Raw genomic sequence first — 20,396 nt, 5'->3', positions numbered from 1 at the left:
AATTGTTATGAAAATATTTCGAAGAGTTAATTTAGCTTATGCGCGTGTTCAGAATGTCTCTCTGATAGATCTAAAGATAGACTTTGTTTTAACAAGGTGCGTCATATAAAATAGAAAAGCCTGGGTTTAAGTCCTAAATCAATGGAGAGTTTTTTTATACTTACTGCTATTATTAAATATATTATTATTATTATTAGTAATAATAGTTGTGATTGTTACCGCCGTTATTCAATGATAATTTGAGAACTCGAGAAAATGCATCACACATTTGGGAGCGTGAAAGGAGACTCTTTGTGTCCACTTGGTTTTCATCCACATGTACGATGGCCAACACGCTGCAAAAGATGCCTCAGGTAATTATTTAATGATAATAAATTTAGCAGATATTTAATAATTTTTAGAATTTTTTTCAAAAAATAAATTATGACCAAAAAAAAAAATATAAAAAAAATTGACATGTAGAAATTTTAAAAAATTAAAAATGCAATTTTTTAAAAATAATTTTTTGGAACTAATTTTTTTGTTAAAAGAAATTAAAAAATTATCTAGTGACTGCTAACTTTAATGTCGTAATTATTTATGAAAATAAAATTAGCAGATGAAAATTATGTTAGCTGACATCTGAAAATTTTTAGTATTTTTTTATATTGAAAAAATTATTACAAAAAAATAAAAAAAAATTTCATTTGTAAAAAACTTAAAAAACTGTAATTGCAATTTTTAAAATCAATTTTTTTAATAATTTTTAATTATTAAAAAAATTGTTTATTATTTTTATTATTTATAAATATAAAATATTATTTATTATTTTTAATTATTAAAAAATTATTATTGAAAAAAAAAATTAAAAACGTCGGCTAACTTTAGTATTATAATTAGCAGACAGTTGACAATTTTTAGAATTTTTTTTATTAACAAAATTATTGCAAAAAAATTAAAAGAAAAAATTGCACATGTAAAAATTTTAAAAAACTTGCAATTTCTTAACAATATTTTTTTATTAGTAATTCAATTAATAAAAATCTTTTGCTGTCGGCTAATTTTAGTTTCATAATTATTTTATTAATAAATTATAATTGGTGATTATTTTTCGTTTCTTAAAATAAGTTATTTAGATTAATGTCTTGAAAGTTTTTTTTTTTTAATTAATGTCATGGTGATGTTGAAATGATTTTTTTTAATGGGCAATTAATATTTAATAGAATTTAAATGCTTGAAGATAAGAAATAATTTTTTTTTGTGAAGATTAAAAAAATTTGAAGAAAAAAAAAGCGGATGCTTTTTTGTTTAAGGTCAATTGAGTAATTAGATTATTATTATAATATATTATTAAAGATTGATAAATTACTGCTAATTAAAAAAAGTATTCACTTTAATAGGAAAATTACGAAATAAAATCGTTAAAAAATTTTCAAGTGTTTATTTGTAAAGATTTACTTTTTCTAAGTAATCTAAGCTGATAAAAATATTTCAATGATTTCTCTGTAACTCATATAATTTAAAAGTAAATGAAAAAATATACTTCAATCTTTGATAATAAAAATTTATATATTATATATATATTCAATTATTATTTTTGTGACCGAATTATATGTAATATATAAATTAAAGTTTTAGCGCCTAGCGGTCAAGTGACTAGTAGATCTAAATTCAAGCCAACGGATGGACATTCCATCTTCAATATTGGTCGAGAGGCATATTCTCCCTTTACATAATTTCGATGAGGACCCACCGAACTTGAATACTAGTAAAGCTGAAAGCTTTTGTGGTATCTGTTCGAGTTATAAAGATGTTAATTAAATGAAAGAAATGAAAGAAAGTAAATGAGAGCAAAGACAAACTTTGAAAAAATAAATGGGGTGGAAGGGGCCCGGTAGCTTAACTGGTAGAGCTCCTGACATGTTATCAGGGAGATCCAGGTTCGATTCCTGGCTTGGAAACCAACCCCATTTATTTTTTCAAAGTTTGTCTTTGCTCTCATTTACTTTCTTTCATTTCTTTCATTTAATTAACATCTTTATAACTCGAACAGATACCACAAAAGCTTTCAGCTTCAGAAATTATGTAAAGAGAGAATATGCCCCTCGACCAATATTGAAGATGGAATGTCCATCCGTTGGCTTGAATTTAGATCTACTAGTCACTTGACCGCTAGGCGCTAAAACTTTAATTTATATATTAAATATATATTTACTTAATTTTCTTGTTTACCTTTTACAAAGAAGAGATTAAAGAATTTTATAAATAATGAGAATTATTGTTATTGTTATTATCAAAAGAACTAGTCATATATGAATGTTAGGAAAATCGCTTTTATAATCATGAGAACTGTTCTATAATAACAAGACTCACTTTTACTTGCTGTATATAGTGAGTTCTTTTATAATATACTGCCCAAATACTTCAAATATTTTTTTCATCTTTTATTTAACAAAAAAGGAATTCCGCTGTAATAATATATTTTTCATAATCTATTCATAAAAAAGAAAGTGATTAGAAAAAATTCATTAATAAAAATTAGCAACCTAGTCACTATGCGACTTCCGAGATTTACGAATTATGAATGAGAAAACTTTTTTATATTTTTAATTACATTGTATATAGTTAGAGTAATTTTTAAATAAATTTAAAAAATAATAGTACTATTACAGGATCAATTACTAATAATTTAATGAACAAATGTGACGGAAAAAATTTATAGAACCAACAAACTATTAAAAACTGCTCCAAAAACTTGACATAAAAAATTGACTACTAAAAAATATATAAAGCTAAAAGGCACTAATTCTTATCAATACCTTTTTAATGATTCCAAATTTAACTACTAAAAAATTTATTTAAAAATAATAATATGCTCGTCACAAAATTTTCCTTACTCTCTCAATTATTTAAATCATAAATAACTATTGCTAAAAAATATCAAACCCAATTTATGATAAAGATATACCCGTTAAAAAATTTTTCTTAGTCTATTAATTATATAAATTAATTTTTGACATATTACCACATTTATTTGTACAAAGCAAAATAAATAAATAAACAAATTTTGTTTATCGGGAAATTCGAATCTATTTATACTTCGAAAACTCATCATAATAAATTAACTATTGCTGAAAAGCATATGAAACATAAAAAAGGCACAAATTCAGATCGAGACGTTTCCAATGATACTAAATTTAATTTAAAAAACTCGTTTTATCACATAAATACGTCGAGACAAAATTTTTTTTATTCTCTTAATCATATAGACCAACAACCTGCAGACACTATGTGACTGCTGAGATTTACGGATTATGAATAAGAAAGCTTTGGCTTAATGATTTTTTATATTTATAATCACATTATAGATAATAGCTTGGGTACTTTTTAAATAAATTTTAAAAATAATAGTACTATCACAGGATCAATTATAAATAATTAACTTCTCCAAAAACAACATGAAAAATTGAGCATTACCAAAAAATATATAAAACCGTAAAAAGGGACAAATTTTTGTCAAGATCTTTCTGATGATTCCAAATTTAACTATAAAAATTCCTTTAAAAATAATAATATGCTCGTCACAAAATTTTCCTTACTCTCTCAATTATTTAAATCATAAATGACTATCGCTAAAAAATATCAAACCCAATTTACGATAAAGATATACCCGTTAAAAATTTTTTCTTAGTCTCTTAATTATATAAATCAATTTTTGACATATTACCACATTTATTTGTACAAAACAAAATAAATAAATAAACAAACTTTGTTTATCGGGAAATTCGAATCTATTTATAATTACTTCGAAAACTCATCATAATAAATTAACTATTTTAGAAAAGCATGTGAAACATAAAAAAGATACAAATTCATGTCAAGAATTTTCCAATGATACTAAGTTTAATTTAAAAAACTCATTTAACACATAAATACACCGGAGACAAATTTTTCTTTATTCTCTTCATAACATAGATTTTTTTTTTTTTTTAAAAGTTTATTTTTATTCTGTCATAAACAAAAGTTACGTAGTCATAATATAGACGTCAAATTTTTGGTAATTAAAAAAAATATTTTTCATATCTTCTTTTAGAATCATAAAAATAGTTGATTTCGACAAAGTGAAGGCGTGTTGACAGTCACTAAAAAGTTTTTCATAACTTCTATTTTGTTAATTGTCATATACTATAAAACTATTCTTATCTTCACAGTAGCTCAATTATCTTTATAATTTCTTTAATAAAGAAACACTTCTTCCCATACTAAATAAATTAGGTACTTGTCTTGATACATTGTAATTATAAATTAGACAACTTAGGTGTTTAGATAAATAATAACACGGTATTAAATTATTATCTTACTGTAGTGTTTCGTCACATTTATTATGACTTTATCAAGTACGTAGTAATAAACATTAAAGGTCAAAAGGGTAGTAATAAACATCTAAGGTTTCTTCACTACTTAGCAAAGTCATAATAAATTTATCATTTATCCAAATACCTGTGACTTTTTTCTAATTATATGATTGTTTCCATAGCTTAGAACAAAAAAAACCCTCATGAATGGAAAATTAAATGCTATAATAATTCTAGGGACTACAAAGACCACTCAGGAAAAAGAACAAGTTTAAAAACAGACACAACATCATCAACACCAAGTTTGTCACGCTGGGAACCATCCTCAAATAGATCTAGTGAAAGTCCCGAGTCTAGAAGGACTTGGGCATCGACATCGAATCTAGTGAAGGATGAGAACCTGTCGAAGCCATCCAGCACAACATCATCAGTGTCTGCAGAATGGAATTCAGCGATGGATCTTCCCAGTCTGGTCGAGTCTTCGAATTCCACCTGGGAATCTGATAAGCCGTCATCAAGGCCCAAAAGCTTCACATCGCCCAAGGTTGACAGTTACACATTTAGGAGGCACTCTATCGATGAAACGGCGTTGCAGAATGATCGCCAGCCAGCAAAGCTCCAGATCAAGCAGGTCATTGATAAGACTTGTAATAATTCTGAAAACGATGTTGAATTTATTATTCAGGTGTGTCTCGTTAGTATATTAATTACTTGCTGTTTGGATTTCCAGTAGAAGTAGATCCAATAGAAGTAGGTCCTTGATTGTATTTAATAGCTGATTATATATTTTTTTTTCGATGCACTGATAGAAGGATTTGTTTATAGTTAAAATATTTGTTAATATTTAACAAATCATTTATTAGAGACAACTTTTTAGTCCTTAAAAAATATTTCTTAGTATTTAAAAAGATTTATTAATATTTAATAAATGAATATCAGATTTATTAAATACAAACAAATCATTTTAAATACTAAGAAATATTTGTTTAATACTAAAAGTTGTTTCTAATAAATGATTTGTTAACTATTAACAAATATTTTTAATACAAATAAATCCTTCTATCAGTGTGCTAAATAAAAATTAAATTAGCCGACATCTGTAAATTTTAATAATTTTTTTTGTTGAAAAAATTATTATAAAAAAATAAAAAAAAATTTCATTTGTGAAAAACTTGATAAACTATAAGCGCAATTTTTAAAAAATTGAAAAAAAAAACAAAAAATTAAAAATGTCGGCTAATTTTGGTACTATCATTAAATTAGCTGACATCTGAAAATTTTAATAATTTTTTTTATTGAAAAAATTATTATAAAAAAATTAAAAATAATTTTCATTTGAAAAAAACTTGAAAAAATATAAGCGCAATTTTTGAAAAATTAAAAAAATTAAAAAAAATTTTCATTTGTAAAAAACTTGAAAAACTATAAGAACAATTTTTAAAAAATTAAAAAAAAAACTCAAAAAATTAAAAATGTCGGCTAACTTTGATATAATAATTAAATTAGTTGATATCTGAAAATTTTAATAATTTTTTTTATTGAAAAAATTATTACTAAAAAATTAAAATAAAAAATTTCACATGTAGAAAATTTGAAAAATTGAACCTGAAATTTTTTTAAAGTATTTGTTTACTTGTAATTTAATTGTTAAAAAAAATTAAAAATTGTTGAACTTTATCATTGATACTGAAGTTAGCCGACGTCTATCAATTTCTTTAATTTTTATAACAAATTAATTACAATAAAAAAAAATGATTTAAAAAATTTCCACTAATCATTTTTTTTTAATTTTCACATGCGGAATTTTTGTATTAAATTTTTTTTTATGATAATTTAATTACTATAAAATTATAAAAAAAATTTCTAATGATAGTTAACTTCAGTGTCTTAAAACTGATGCTAAATTCAATATTTGACAATTTTTTTTAATTTTTATAACAATTAAATTACTATGAAAAAAATTACAAATGCAAATTTTTAAAAAATATTTCTTTTGTAATAAAAATAAAAAAATTTTTCAGATTTCTGTTGACCAGTTTTATAAAAAAAAACTTATGTATACTATATAATATTATATTATATATGCGCAACTTAAAATTCAAGAGTGGAAGCGAAGAATATAAAGCAAAAAAATGCTTTAAAAAATTTCCACTAATAATTTTTAAAAATTTTCAGATATTGAATTTTTTTATTAAATAATTTTCACATGTTGAATTTTTTTGTTAAATAATTTTCACATGTTGAATTTTTTTATTAAATAATTTTATTGTCAAAAAATTATTAAAAAATTTCTAATGCTAGTCAATTTAATTTTTTATATTCTTATTGTTATGACTATGATAAATGGTTATGATTAATGATTTGTGAGTTGTGAAGAAATATAGTACATAATTAAATTTTTAATTTTCAATAATATAATAATGAGTATTGTGTTGATATCTAGGTGAGAAAAGCGGACTATAAAAAAGACGTAGAGAAAAAAAAAGATAATAATAATCGTGAAATAAATGAATTGGAAAGTCTTAAGGCTCAGCTGAGTGATATGAAGGCGCGCTGCGAGAGGGTTGAAAGGGAAAAAAGCGAAATACTTTTACGAAGACTTGCAACTATGGATTCAGTATCTGCTAAAACGCCTAAGAGTAGTGAAATGTCGAGGCTGCAAAAATCACTTAAAGAATTGCAATCCAAGAACGAAGGTTTGAAATAGCTTATAAATTAAATATTTAATGTTTATTGAATTGTTAATAATGATGATAGTTTAAGAATGGAAGAAGACAAGCCGTAAGGGAATTAAATGATGAAAAATATTTAAAAATAATAAATTATCCTTTAATATTTAATGTTTTTTTTTGTGTAGCCTTGAACGAGGAAAAGATGACTCTCCTTGCACGGTTGAAAAATCTTGAAAAAGATACTGACTCGAAAGGCGGGAAGAGCGAGCGAGAAAAGGCCGTTGAGGAGCTCAAGTCGAAGCTCAAGGCCGCAGAAACTCTTTGCGAGTCTCTTATGGATGAGAATGAGGACATGAAGAAAGAAATACGGGAATTGGAAGAGGAAATTTATGAGATGCAGGATAACTTTAGGTTATTTTTATACTTTTAGTTGTTTAAGTCATTTTATTAATATTATTATTTATTGCCTGCGGTAAATCATTTTAAGTAATTACTTTCATTTTTTAACTTTAAGCCACTGCTATTAAATATTGCAGGGAGGAGCAAGCTGATGAGTACACCGGATTGAGGAAGGATCTCGATCAGGCGAACAAAAACTGCCGAATTCTTTCCTTTAAATTACGAAAGATGGAACGAAAGACTGAACAGTTAGAGTCTGAAAAAAGTGAATTAGAAAACAAACACGAAGAGGTATAGCTTCTTATTTTTTTTTTATTTAATTCATTGTTTTTACCTTACTACCGTCACTAATTAGTCACTGATATTAACCTTCCGAGTTTCATTTCAGATAAAAAAAGTTGAAGAAGTCTTAAAAAAACTGGGAACTGAGTATAAAACTCGTGGTTCCAAATTCAATGACCATCCATCTAAAGTACAGTTAAGAAAGATGTTAGAGGATGTAGAAAAAGAACTCGGTAATTTATTTGTAATTAGTTTTAAAAACATAAATTTATTTCTTCATTTCTTCAGGTGAAGTATACACTGTTTTTGGGGACATTATTAATCTTTGTATTGATTCGCCCGCCGCTAGGGGGCAAGACAGTTCGCTTAAGTTCGACAAACTTGCCAAAGAAAACGAATTGCTTCAGCAGAAATTGGACAATGCGATGCGCGATTTGGCAAAAGAAAAAGAATCCAATAAATCGGATATCAAAAGCGACCCGCAAAATTGTGAGTTTTTTTTTTTAGTTAATAAAAGCTCAAAAAAACTGCAAAAAAATTTTTTTTCAAATGTGGTTTTTTTGGAATAACTATCAAACGGTTTTATCGATCGATTTCAAAAACTAATCGGCTCTTAAGATCAAAAAACCACGTCGATTGCCGCCAGCCCGATCGAAATCGGTTAATTCGTTCGTGAATTATCGTTAACAAAAAAATCGACAACATCGTTTTTTCGGAATTACTTCGAAATTCCTTGTTCGATAAATTTAAACTCAAAGGTTCTTTATGAGGCTTTAAAAACTGCGTTGAATGCCACCAACCATGTAAAAATCGGTTCATTCATTCAAAAATTCCAAATTTCTCAACCTCAGCAATTGAACACTCCTTTGTTATATCTGCAATCAGACTTTGGAAAGAACTACCTATTGAGATAATAAATAAATGAGTTTTATTTGTATCACAAATCTTGTGTTTTACAAAGTTACAAAATTGTTTTTTCATACATTTTCTATAAAAAATAATTAATAATTTACTCTCTATTTGCTAAATTATTCTCTTTTCCTATTATTTTTGGTTTGCACTATTTTTACTATACATAGTAGTTGTGCTACCAAAATTCACTTAACTTTACCTATTCAGATAATAAAATCGCTTAGCTATGATACCTTTAAAACCAGTGCCTATAAATTCTTCCTAAATCAGGAAAAAGATGGCTAACTACTAACTTCAAATATACATTCTGAACCTAGACCATCACTTTTACTTATTATATAAAAACTAATATTAATATTTTTACCATTTAAGGATTGCAAAATGAGCTGATTTATTTGATTTATATGAATTATATAATTTATGATGTTAATATTCTGATTTATATTTTGAGCTATTCTTTAAAATATTTATATTTTAACTTTTTGAATCTATTTTTGTATTAAATAAGAGCTAGTGTCCGTTATTATAAATTCACATAACTTTTTCTTTTATTCTACTTGTTAAAATTACAAGTATTAGATAAATTAAATACTAAACCTCTTACGTGTACTTTAAATAAACCACCATTGTATATGTTTGCCATTCGGCCAATGTCTTGGCATCAAAATAATTTAAATAAATAAATAAAAGTTCTAGTAAATAAATAAATAAATTTATAGCAGATTTTTGAGCTTGGAGAGCTCAAAATGATACGAAAATTATATTTTTGAGCTCGAAGAGCTCAAAACCGTAACAAATGCAGTTTTGAGCGCTTAAGTATAAAATGAGCGGAAAATTGCAGGAATGACCTTTAAGGTCAACCGTTTTCCTAATTTTTTTAATGGAATTTGATGTATTTTTAGTGAAAAAAAAATTAAATGAAGCTACGGCCGCCAGAGAGTCAGATCGCAAAATTTGGGAATCAGAAAAATCAAAATTACAAGAAGAAAAAGAGAAATTAAAGTCAAAATTACTATCACTGTCTGCTGAAAAGCTTAAGGTTTATAATGAAGTTTTACAGTTGAAAAAGGATTTAGAAACAGCAACGTCATCGGAGAAAAATAACGCTAAGATGGAAGTAACTGTAAATGAATTAAGAAAAGAATTAAATGCCGAGAGAGAACGATGTAAGAAGTTACAAGACGATTTAACAATGTCCACTGAAAAAGAAAGTAGAATGTTAAAGAATGCTGCCAAAGTAATTTATTATCATTATTATTATTACTATTTTGAATATATAATCAAATCAGTAATAAAAAAATTATTCAGATTTTTTTTTTAGTATTATTTAAGAGCTGTTTTATTTATTGACCTTTAAATTTTGTTTTTTATTTTTAATTCAGTTGGAGCAATCAAAGTCATTAGTAGAAAGTGAATTAAAGAAATTGAAAACGGAATTTGAGGGCATTAAGTCATCAACTTCAATGAAAGTGGCCAAAGCGACCGCTGAACTAGCGGAAGTTAAAAAAGAAAGAGATAAATTGAAGGCTCAGATTGAAGAAGATAGACTGGCCAAAGATACAGAACTCAGCAATTTGAAGAAAAAATTGGCGACTTTAGAGAAAGCAGGAGCTAGTGCCAAAAAAATGGCGGATCTTAAGCAAACTTACACTGAAAAAATTACAAGTTTGTTAAATTTTTGGTTTTTTATTTTTTTAAACTTGCTGTATTTAATTTAATTTAATTATTTGCTTTTCGGCTTCTAGTCTTAGAAGAAGAGATAAAAAAAGGTCAGGAGTTGTTTGACGGTCTGCATACAAAACATGCAGCTTTGCAGGATTCTAAACGACAGTTGGAGAATCAAGTTGAGATTTTAAATAGGTAAAATAAATTATTATAAATTATATTGTAGGTAAAAGTTCAGTAAACTTTAATTTTTTTTCGAGAAAATTAAAAGAAGAATTGAATTTTTATTTTTATTGATAGTCATATAGGAGATTATAAAAATCAATTAGAAAATACGGAAGAACGTGTCCGATATCTTGAAGAAGCTAATCGGCTTAAAGAAATTACTTGGAAAAAAGAAAAATCACGATTGGAGGTACGCAATTAAGTATATACTGTAGTATAAAAAATAATATTTATGGATTGGTTTGATAGCCAATTAATTTAAAAATGATAAATAATTGTAATTGTTTGAATGGGATTTAAGGAAATGCTGAAAGAACGTGAGAGATCCTCGACGGTTAATGGACAATTAGAAGAATCTAAGGAAGAAATCAGTCGTATTGTTAAAGAAAATGAATCATTGAGAATTCAATTAGAAGATATGAGAAAAATGGTTTGCATTTATATTTATAGTTGTACACTGATAGAGGGATTTATTAACTATTAATAATTTTATTTATTTGAAGACAATTATTTAATTTAATAAATATTTTTTTGCATTCAATAAATATTTATTTGGGAGGAAAGTACATTTATTAATAGTTAATAAATATTTATTAATAGTTAACAAATATTTATTAACAGTTAATAAATATTTTGTTGAATGAATTTGTTTCGCTTGCAATATCAGATGATATAAAGATTGCTTATAAAAACAATTATCCTTATGAATTATCGATATTATTATAGAGAATAAGAAAAATTTTGTCTCCAGGATAGTCATATGAAAAAATCGGTTTTTTAATGAAATTTAGTGCCATTGCAAAGGTCTCGATTTGAATTTGTGCCTTTTCAAGATTTCATATCATTCTCACCGATAGTCAATTAATTATGATAAGCTGCATTCGAAACTGCTCTATCTCTAGATAATACATAATTAAGAAATTACCTTGTATCTTGGGAAGTATTGATATTTTCAAAGATATAAGCTCATCCCGATGTTACACTCATCGAGACCTTTCATTTGAATACCCACATCAATTTTTCATATATTTATATATATTATATATATGTATATATGAAAAATATATCAAAATGGATGTGGGTACTCAAATGAAAGCTCTTAATGAGTGCAACATCAGGATGAGATTACATCTTTAAAAATGTCAATAATTAAGAAATGACCTCGTATCTTGTTAACAACTGACATTTTTAAAGATATAAGCTCATCCCGATGTTACACTCATCAAGATCTTTCATTTGAGTACCCACATCAATTTTTCATATATTTATATATGTATATACGAAAAATATATCAAAATGGATGTGGGTACTCAAATGAAATCTCTTAATGAGTGTAACATCAGGATGAGCTTACATCTTTAAAAATGTCAATAATTAAGAAATGACCTCGTATCTTGACAACAACCGACATTCTTAAAGATATAAGTTCATCCCGATGTTACGCTCATCAAGATCTTTCATTTGAGTACCCACATCAATTTTTCTTATATTTATATATGTATATATGAAAAATATATCAAAATGCATGTGGGTACTCAAATGAAAGCTCTTGATGAGTGTAACATCAGGATGAGATTACATCTTTAAAAATATCAATAATTAAGAAATGACCTCGTATCTTGTTAACAACTGACATTTTTAAAGATATAAGCTCATCCCGATGTTACACTCATCAAGATCTTTCATTTGAGTACCCACATCAATTTTTCATATATTTATATATATTATATATATGTATATATGAAAAATATATCAAAATGCTTGTGGGTACTCAAATGAAAGCTTTTGTTAAGTGTAACATCAAGATGAGCTTATATCTTTATAAATGTCAATAGTTAAGAAAGTACAGTGCAATTTAACAAAATTCATTATTTAATAAAGCAAAATTTTATTTATTTTGTAAAATACTAAATTCTATCACAGCTTATAATTATGTTTTATATTTTTAAATATTATAAACGTTTATTTAGTGAATTGAATTACTGTCATGTATTCTAGTTGTAGGGTTATAAGAAGTGTAAAAAAAAATAGCTATTTTTGCCTTTTATTTTAAATAAATCGTATTTAATAAATAATTTATTAACTGTTAATAAATATTTATTAAATCCTATGAGATTAAAAAATCATTTATTTACAGTTAATAAAGCTTATTAAATATAAAAAAATCCTCCTATCAGTATAATAATAAAAACAATGAGTTTTATTAATAGGCCGATGAAGTAATAAAATAAAAATTTAATATAATAAAATATAATTTCAGAACGATGACTTGACAAGTAAATTAAACGATTACAATGCTGTGAATAAGTTCCAACGAAATTTATCAGCCGACACTTCGGCGTTGGACAACGAGTTACGAAAGACCAAGAGTTTGCTCGCCGACGCGGAGAAGGCGAGAAAGACGGATCTTGCTCAGTGTAAAATGCGTTATGAGCAGAGAATAAAGGCAATAAATGATGAAATACAGTCAATTCAAAATCAATTGTCGCGTTATAAACGCGAGAGAGACACTTATAAGCATATGATGGAGGGCGCCCAGAAGACTATTGCCGAGCTCAAGGCGACTCGTCAACGAAGACCCTCAACTACATCAACTGGAAAATCAGATGAGGTCACTTCCCTCTGTGTCATTCTCTATTTATTGTTTAGCCTTTTATTTATAAATAAATGTTTAATTATCGCATTTCAAGTTTTATTATTTATGATCGACAGGATGAAGAGTCCACCGGTACAAACGTTTCTACACTGGAGCAGCAGATCAGTATGATGGAAGATGAGCTATCAGAAAGTAAATTGGAAGCTTCTAAACTCAAGACTGAATTAGTGTCTGAACGATCCGGCTGGCAGATTAAATTGTCTGAAATGCAGTCAAGAATAAATGAGGTAGTATTATTACTTATTCTTCATCTTGTTAGAATTATTTATCATTTTTCCTGGCTTTATATGTATGGAAATATATAATGCAATACACTTTTGAGTAGGAGAGATTTAAGTATTGGCATAAATATTACATCACAGCGTTGAAAAAAAAATCTGTTATAAAAAAGTAGTAATGTATAAAAACAATTTCAAGTTTTTGTCCATATTAATTGATTACTGAAATGAATGAATCAAAAAAAAAATTTTTTTTTTAATTTTTTGTTGTGTCTTACTATTACAGAATTTCTTCCTTTTTTTTTTTTTAGTAGATTTTATAGAAATCTAATTATTGCATTGGTCCTCATGATGGAACTTTTAAAAAATTTTGATATATTTACCGGAAAAAAAATTAACTTGAATTAAGAGAAAAATTCTTAAACCAAGAAAATACGCTGATAAGGTAAAAGACCCCATTAGTGGCACTTTTTCTTTCAATGAAAAAATGTTCTACTTGGAATAAAAATTAAAAATTTTTTTGATCAAAAGGTCTTAAAAATTATAAATAATATATTTATTATTGAAATTAATGATTTAATTAATTGAATAAGTACCAAAATCAAAGAAAGTGTCAGTAATGGGGTCCCCGCCACTAATAGGATCTTTTACCCTAGAAGGATTTGTTTATAGTTAAAAATATTTGTTAATATTTAACAAATCACTAATTAGAGACCACTTTTTAGTCCTTAATAAATATTTCTTAGTATTTAAAAAGATTTATTAAAATTTAATAAATGAATATCAGATTTATTAAATACAAACAAATCATTTTAAATACAAAGAAATATTTTTTAATATAAATAAATCCTTCTATCAGTGTAATTTTGATGAAAATTAATTTAGCAGATATTTGATAATTTTACAAATTTTTGTAACAAATAAATTATGACAAAAAAAAATAAAAAAAAAAAATTGACATTTAGAAATTTTAAAAAATTGAAAATCCAATTTTTTTTAAATAATTTTTTCGAGTCAAATTTATTTGTTAAAAAAAATTAAAAAATAGTCAAGTGACTGCTAACTTTCATGTCATGTAATTTTGAAGAGTTTCATTGTCTTGAATTAAGATGAAAAATTCTTAAATCAAGTAAAATTTACTTATGGGAGAAAATAGGCCATTTTCCCTCCGGGAAAAATGGCTGATTTTCAGCAATTTTTTTTTTTAATAGAAAAAATGAAATATTTTATTCAAACTTTGGCAGAGGTCTTTACAAAAAAATGAAAAATTTGGTTAAAATTTCGCGGTATTTTTTTTTAAATAGTTGTAATTGAAAAAAAAAAAAAAAATTCTTCGTTCTAGACCTTGTAAATTATATCTCGAAGACTTGTCTAAAATTTCATCAAGATCGGTTCTCGAGAAATCTTGGGTACCGTCTTTGAAAACATAGTTTTAAGAAAAACGCGTTTAAAGTTCTGAGTCGCAATACAACAGCGCTTTGAGCGCGCCACTTCTTAAAACTGTATCTCCAAAACTATTATTCAGATCGATTTGAAACTGTAGGACAATACTCTAGAGATGTTTTAAAATTTAATAAGACAAAAAAAATCGATTTATTAGTTTAAGAATTTTCTTATTCAAATTAAGAAGAAGTTCTTCAAAATTATTTACTTGATTTAAGTAAATTTTTTTTTCTGTCCAATTCGCAACGGATTTTTAGAAAATTTAGTATATTTATTCTACTGATAAATACAAAGGTAAAGTTCAAATATGAGCTTAATTTGTCATGTAGTTTTAAAATTACAGGATTTAAAAATTTTGAAAATCCTAAAAATACACTTTTTTTCAATTTATTTGTCGAATAACTTTTGAATGCGACACTGTATTGAATTTCTGTAAAAGGTACCTGAAAGCTCTTTAAATAAGCTTTAATTCTCATATTTTGTTATAAATATCATATAAAAATTACATTCCAATCTATCTTATTATAAAATTTGCTGCGGGATTGTTTTTTTTTTCTCAAAATTACTGAAATTTTAAAACTTCTAATTAATTAAACGCCTTAAAATTTATCATTTTTATTGGAGCATAAAATCTACTTCTATTTCAGCTGCTTTTTTTTAAAGATGTACAGCATGAAAATAAAAACTAAAATATCTGAAGCGTGTTATAAAATACTTAATCTTTATTGTAATAAGTATTACGTATTACTTGGATACTTTAATATGACAAAAGAAAAAATAAAAAAAAATATATTGAATTACAGCTGGAGGAGGAGCGGATTTTAGCAAGCGGTCGAACTAAAATTCCAGGTTTAAAGGCACGTATTGAGCTTGCCTGGCAGAAAGAAAGAGAAGAACAGCAGAGGCTATTACAAGAGACCGCAACGCTTGCTAGGGATTTACGCCAGACATTGTACGAGGTAAGTAACAAGTAACGTGTACTGAGGTTTGTTAAAACAACAAAAAAGAACAGTAACAACAAAAGCAACAGTAATAACTACGGTAACAACTACAGCAGGAGTCATTATAAAAGTATAAATAGTTGTACTATCTTATTCTTATTGAACCTTTTATTTCTTCTATTTCATTTATTTATTTTATTGTATTATGTATTAAGATTGCGGTTATATGTCTGTATGTGGGCGTGCATTTATCAACTCGTCTCTCGTTAAAGGTCGAGCGGGAGCGTGACAAGGAGCGTCTGGAGAACAAGCGTCGCCAGGACCAGATGAAGAAGATATTCGATGAGGAGAAGGAGGAGAATAAGAAGAAATTGATCGAAGTTAGTTTGTTTATTCGTTAGTTAGTTAGTTAGTAACTTATGTTTGTTATTATTATTTTTATTGGTTATCAAGTATTATCAATCAATTGATTTAAAGCTTACAGAGTTGTAATTATTGTGTCAGTTTTAACGTTTATTTACTACTATAGTTGCAATGTGACCTTCTGGAGTTAAGAGATGCCCACGCGAAGCTGAGGACAAGTAACGAGAAAATGAGACGCGAAAAGGAGAGACACGAGAAAGAAAGAGAGGAATTTAAGGACTTGATTATGAGTAAAAGACGTATGGAGCAAATAGAGGCCAGAAATATTAATATTTTGCTGAGCCAGGTCGATGATTTGATGAAGTTATTCCCAGAGTTGAGTAACAAGATTGATTCTTCCGGTAAAACTCCAGATAATTATACTCCGACGCCTCCGAGAAGAACCAAGGGACCAAAGTCACGTGAATCTTCGCCCATGCTAGAGTCTAGGGAAGATATAAAAGGTTTTTTTATGTTTATTCTATTATACTAGTAATCTGCGGTTACTATGCGACTGAGGAGAAAATTTTGGCTTGATTTTTTTATGTTTTTAATTACACTACACATAGTTTGGGTATTTTTAAATAAATTTTAAAAATTATAGTGCTATCACAGGATCAATTAGAAATAATTTAAGGGACAAATGTAAAGGAATAAATTTATAGAACCAAGAAACTATTAAAAACTCCTCCAAAAACTTGACAAAAAATTGACTACTCAAAAATATATAAAACCAAAAGGCACTTATTCTTATCAAGACCTTTTTGATGATACTAAATTTAACTATGAAAATTCCTTTAAATATAATAATATGCTCGTTACAAAATTTTCCTTTCTCTCTCAATTATTTAAATCATAAATGACTATCGCTAAAAAATATCAAACCCAATTTACGATAAAGATATACTCGTTACTAAATTTTTTTTAGTCTCTTAATTATATAAATTAATTTTTGACATATAAATACATTTACTTGTATAAAACAAAATAAATAAATAAACAAATTTTGTTTATAGGGAAATTCGAATCTATTTATAACTATTTCGAAAACTAATCATAATAAATTAACTATTGCTGAAAAGCATATGAAATATAAAAAAGGCACAAATTCAGATCAAGACTTTTCCAATGATATTAAATTTAATTTAAAAAATATTTTATCATGAAAATACGCCGGAGGCAAAGTTTTCCTCATTCTCTTAATTTATATAGATTATTCAATAAGTCAAAAATATTTTTTATTTAAAAATTTTACCTTTTATCGTCAAAATACTACTGATGACACAAGAAATGGTTAACATTGAAGCAATAAGACCACGGAATAATAAGTCAAAATCACTTTCTGATAGTTTACTACGCAGATAATCAACAAATGCATGAATTTGACACAATCCAAATACTCGTAATGCCCAAAAAATTGAAAATAAATTTTTATAGCTTCAGATTTTTATAAATAGGTAAATAAATAAATCATGTAGGAAAATGACTAACAAACGCAATCTGTATTGATAAAATAGTAGCAATACAGTAAAGGATATTGTAAGCAATGTAAATTCGATGAGAGAATCAACCGATCATATTTATATCTCTCATCGAATACGCCGGAGACAAAATTTTCTTTATTCTCTTAATAATATAGATAATAGGTGTATGTTTGATAGGATTGATGAATGAATGAAATTTTTTACAGCGACAATCAACTTGAGTGGAAAGACAGAAAAACTTGAGTACACGATTAGTAAATTAATGGAAGTAGCCAAAGAATTACAAGAATCAAAGAAGGTATTGGCTAGAAGTGATGTTTCATCGAAGAAAAAACTTACAAAGAGGTATTAATTATTTATTTATTCCATTGGTAGGATTCTTGGTAAATGATAAGCTTGTAAATATGTGAATTTAATTTTAGGTCTAGCTCTATTGATGATGACAGTGGACGAGGCTCTTCGACGTCGGCCCGCTCCAAACCGAGTCTCAAGCGTAAGAGTTTATCTTTAGAACAGACCACTGGAAAGAACGATCAATCGATTTGGGGAACTGATAGCAATGTTTCGAGCATACAGTCATTAGACTCTGAAGTTGATACAAGACATTTCAGTCTTCAAAGAGATTCTAGTGTAGACAGGTAAATATATTTTGTTTTCTTAGCGATATTTTAAGAATAATTTCATTAATAAAACTCTATATTTTCACAGCCGGCTGTCTGGAGGCTCGACGAAGAGTGAAATGATTCAGCGGGATAAGAAGTATAATAAAAATCTTATGAGAAAAATAACGAGTAAATTAACAAAGTCTGCGAGTGTTGACGATCCTAATAGTTCTTTTGATTTTTCTATACAGGTAATTGATAAAATAATTACTCAAAATTGTTAATATAATTTTAAAATAAATATTAGGGTGGCGTAAAAAAACCGACTATTTTTTTTTTTTAGTCTCGAGTGAATAAATGTTAGTTTTTGATCTTTTAAGAGCCCTCTCCAAAAAACAGGTCAAAAAAAAATTTTTAAGAGGTCACTCCAAATTTTTTTAAATTCCAAAAATCGAAATTTTTTTTTTTTTTTATTTTTTTTCTCGTTGCGTCATAATTTTATGGACCAAAAAAAAATAAGTTCCTGAAAGTTTAAATTAAAAATTAAAATTTTGAAAGGTCGCTCATCGATTTTTTTTTAATTTCAGAGTCAAAAAATGCTAATTCAATTAAATAATCACTAATAAATTAAAAAAAAATTATGAGCGACCTTTTAAAATTCACATTTTGAACTGAAACCTTCAGAAAAACCATTTATTTTGTTCTATAAAATTATGACGTAATGAGAAAAAAAAATTCGATTTTTGACGTTTTTTGAAATTTAAAAAAATTTGGAGCGACCTCTTAAAAATTTTTTTTTAAGCTGTCCCTTGGAGAGAGCTCTTAAAACATCAAAAACTAACATTTTTTCATTCGAGACTCATTTAAAAGAAAAAAAAAATATATAGTCGGTTTTTTTGCGCCACCTTAATAAATATAAAGTATAAACAATTGATTTTTTTTTTAGACTTCGGGATCAGAAGCAAGTATAGATGAGACTAAAGTAGAGAAGAAAAATTTAAAGAAAAAATTAAGTGCCATGTTTAAGCGCAGTTCTTCCAAAAGCAACGGGTAAGATTGTAAATTAAATTTAATATGGATCTTTATGTGCAATAAATTTATTGAGAAAATATTTATTTGCTTGTTCAAAGACTGGATAAAAAATCCAGTTCGGAGGACACGAGCAGGCCTGCTTCGAGAGCGTCCAATGTATCAAAGAGATGAAGAGATATCGTAAATGCATATGACGAAAAACTAAACTGAATCCCGGATATTCAGCGTAGGCATTTACCTTGCAGCTGGCTATTATTACGGATGCCTTTGTATATTATCTGCACTTTTACTTGTTACAAGTAGCCAAAAAAAGTGGTTCCGTTGTTATTATTCTTATTGTAATAATAAAAAGTCCAAAAAAAAACTTACCGATGATCGAAAGATAATTGAAAGTGAAATGTAGACTCGGTAATTGCTGTCACACGCACATATATTTATAAATACAGCTCTTTTAAAATCTTTGATGCATCTTTCATTACTTTCCCAGTAGTTTTATGAGAATTGTGACAAGGACATGAAACGATGAGGAATCATTGTGGTTTTATTTATAAAAATAACACATGTATCAAGTGCGTGTGAATCCAGGTGACTAACTCAACACTTTAAGGTCTACTAAAATAATTGGAATACTAAGTAAATTATTTGAATAAATAAATAAATAAAAGATGGGTTTATTATTTTCTTACCTGACATGTTTTGCCTTTTTTATGTCGTACTGTAGTAATAAACTTCCTTTCTTATTTTTATTTTATCATTATATATAAATATATAAATAAATACTATAACATTTAAGTATAGGTAAATTTATTTGGACTTTAGTTGCTGCTAAAATTAAATAAATGTCATCCTTACGATTGTTTTTATCTATTTATTTTGATTTATATAAATATTATCAATTTTAAATATCTTAGAAGAATATTTATATGGATATTATTATTTTATTTGCCTTTTTGTAATTGTCATTCGACACATCTGCTGATGCACATCTAGTCTCAGTGTAATTATGGGTGAAATAAATAATAGAAAGTTTACAATCTAAGATTGTTTTTTAAATGTTATTATTTATAGTACAGTGAAATCAACTAAGCTAAACTCTTTTTGTAAATAAATCTAATTATTTAACTACCCG

The 20,396-nt window shown here is 26.5% G+C and overlaps 1 protein-coding gene and 1 long non-coding RNA gene across 3 annotated transcripts; one reads left to right on the top strand and one right to left on the bottom strand.

Moving 5' to 3' along the window:
- Positions 1-215: 215 nt before the first annotated feature.
- On the top strand, positions 216-19,931 carry LOC123262952 (trichohyalin-like). Of its 2 annotated transcripts, none has more exons than XM_044725459.1 (22): positions 216-353; positions 4,572-4,965; positions 6,778-7,030; positions 7,192-7,417; positions 7,543-7,696; positions 7,794-7,920; positions 7,976-8,176; positions 9,502-9,836; positions 9,982-10,264; positions 10,345-10,459; positions 10,565-10,679; positions 10,791-10,919; positions 12,750-13,100; positions 13,202-13,372; positions 15,610-15,765; positions 16,020-16,127; positions 16,277-16,613; positions 17,840-17,978; positions 18,056-18,271; positions 18,342-18,486; positions 19,182-19,285; positions 19,366-19,931. In XM_044725459.1, exons 1-22 carry the CDS (start codon positions 256-258, stop codon positions 19,436-19,438), a joined length of 4,230 nt encoding a protein of 1,409 aa, XP_044581394.1. In that variant the 5' UTR covers positions 216-255; the 3' UTR covers positions 19,439-19,931. The 2 variants fall into 2 exon arrangements, with proteins under 2 accessions (XP_044581394.1, XP_044581393.1); XM_044725458.1 differs by having other exon boundaries at positions 4,572-5,019.
- Positions 19,604-20,125, bottom strand: LOC123262953. Its single transcript, XR_006509060.1, has 2 exons — positions 19,954-20,125; positions 19,604-19,879 (listed from the first exon to the last, which is right to left on the bottom strand). It is a non-coding gene; the product is annotated as an uncharacterized LOC123262953 (long non-coding RNA).
- Between the last annotated feature and the right edge of the window lie 271 nt (positions 20,126-20,396).

This window comes from Cotesia glomerata, linkage group LG4 (assembly GCF_020080835.1).
Source record: "Cotesia glomerata isolate CgM1 linkage group LG4, MPM_Cglom_v2.3, whole genome shotgun sequence".
NCBI lineage: Eukaryota > Metazoa > Arthropoda > Insecta > Hymenoptera > Braconidae > Cotesia > Cotesia glomerata.
Note: the sequence above shows the minus strand (reverse complement) of the source record. Positions and strands in the feature narration are given on the sequence as shown.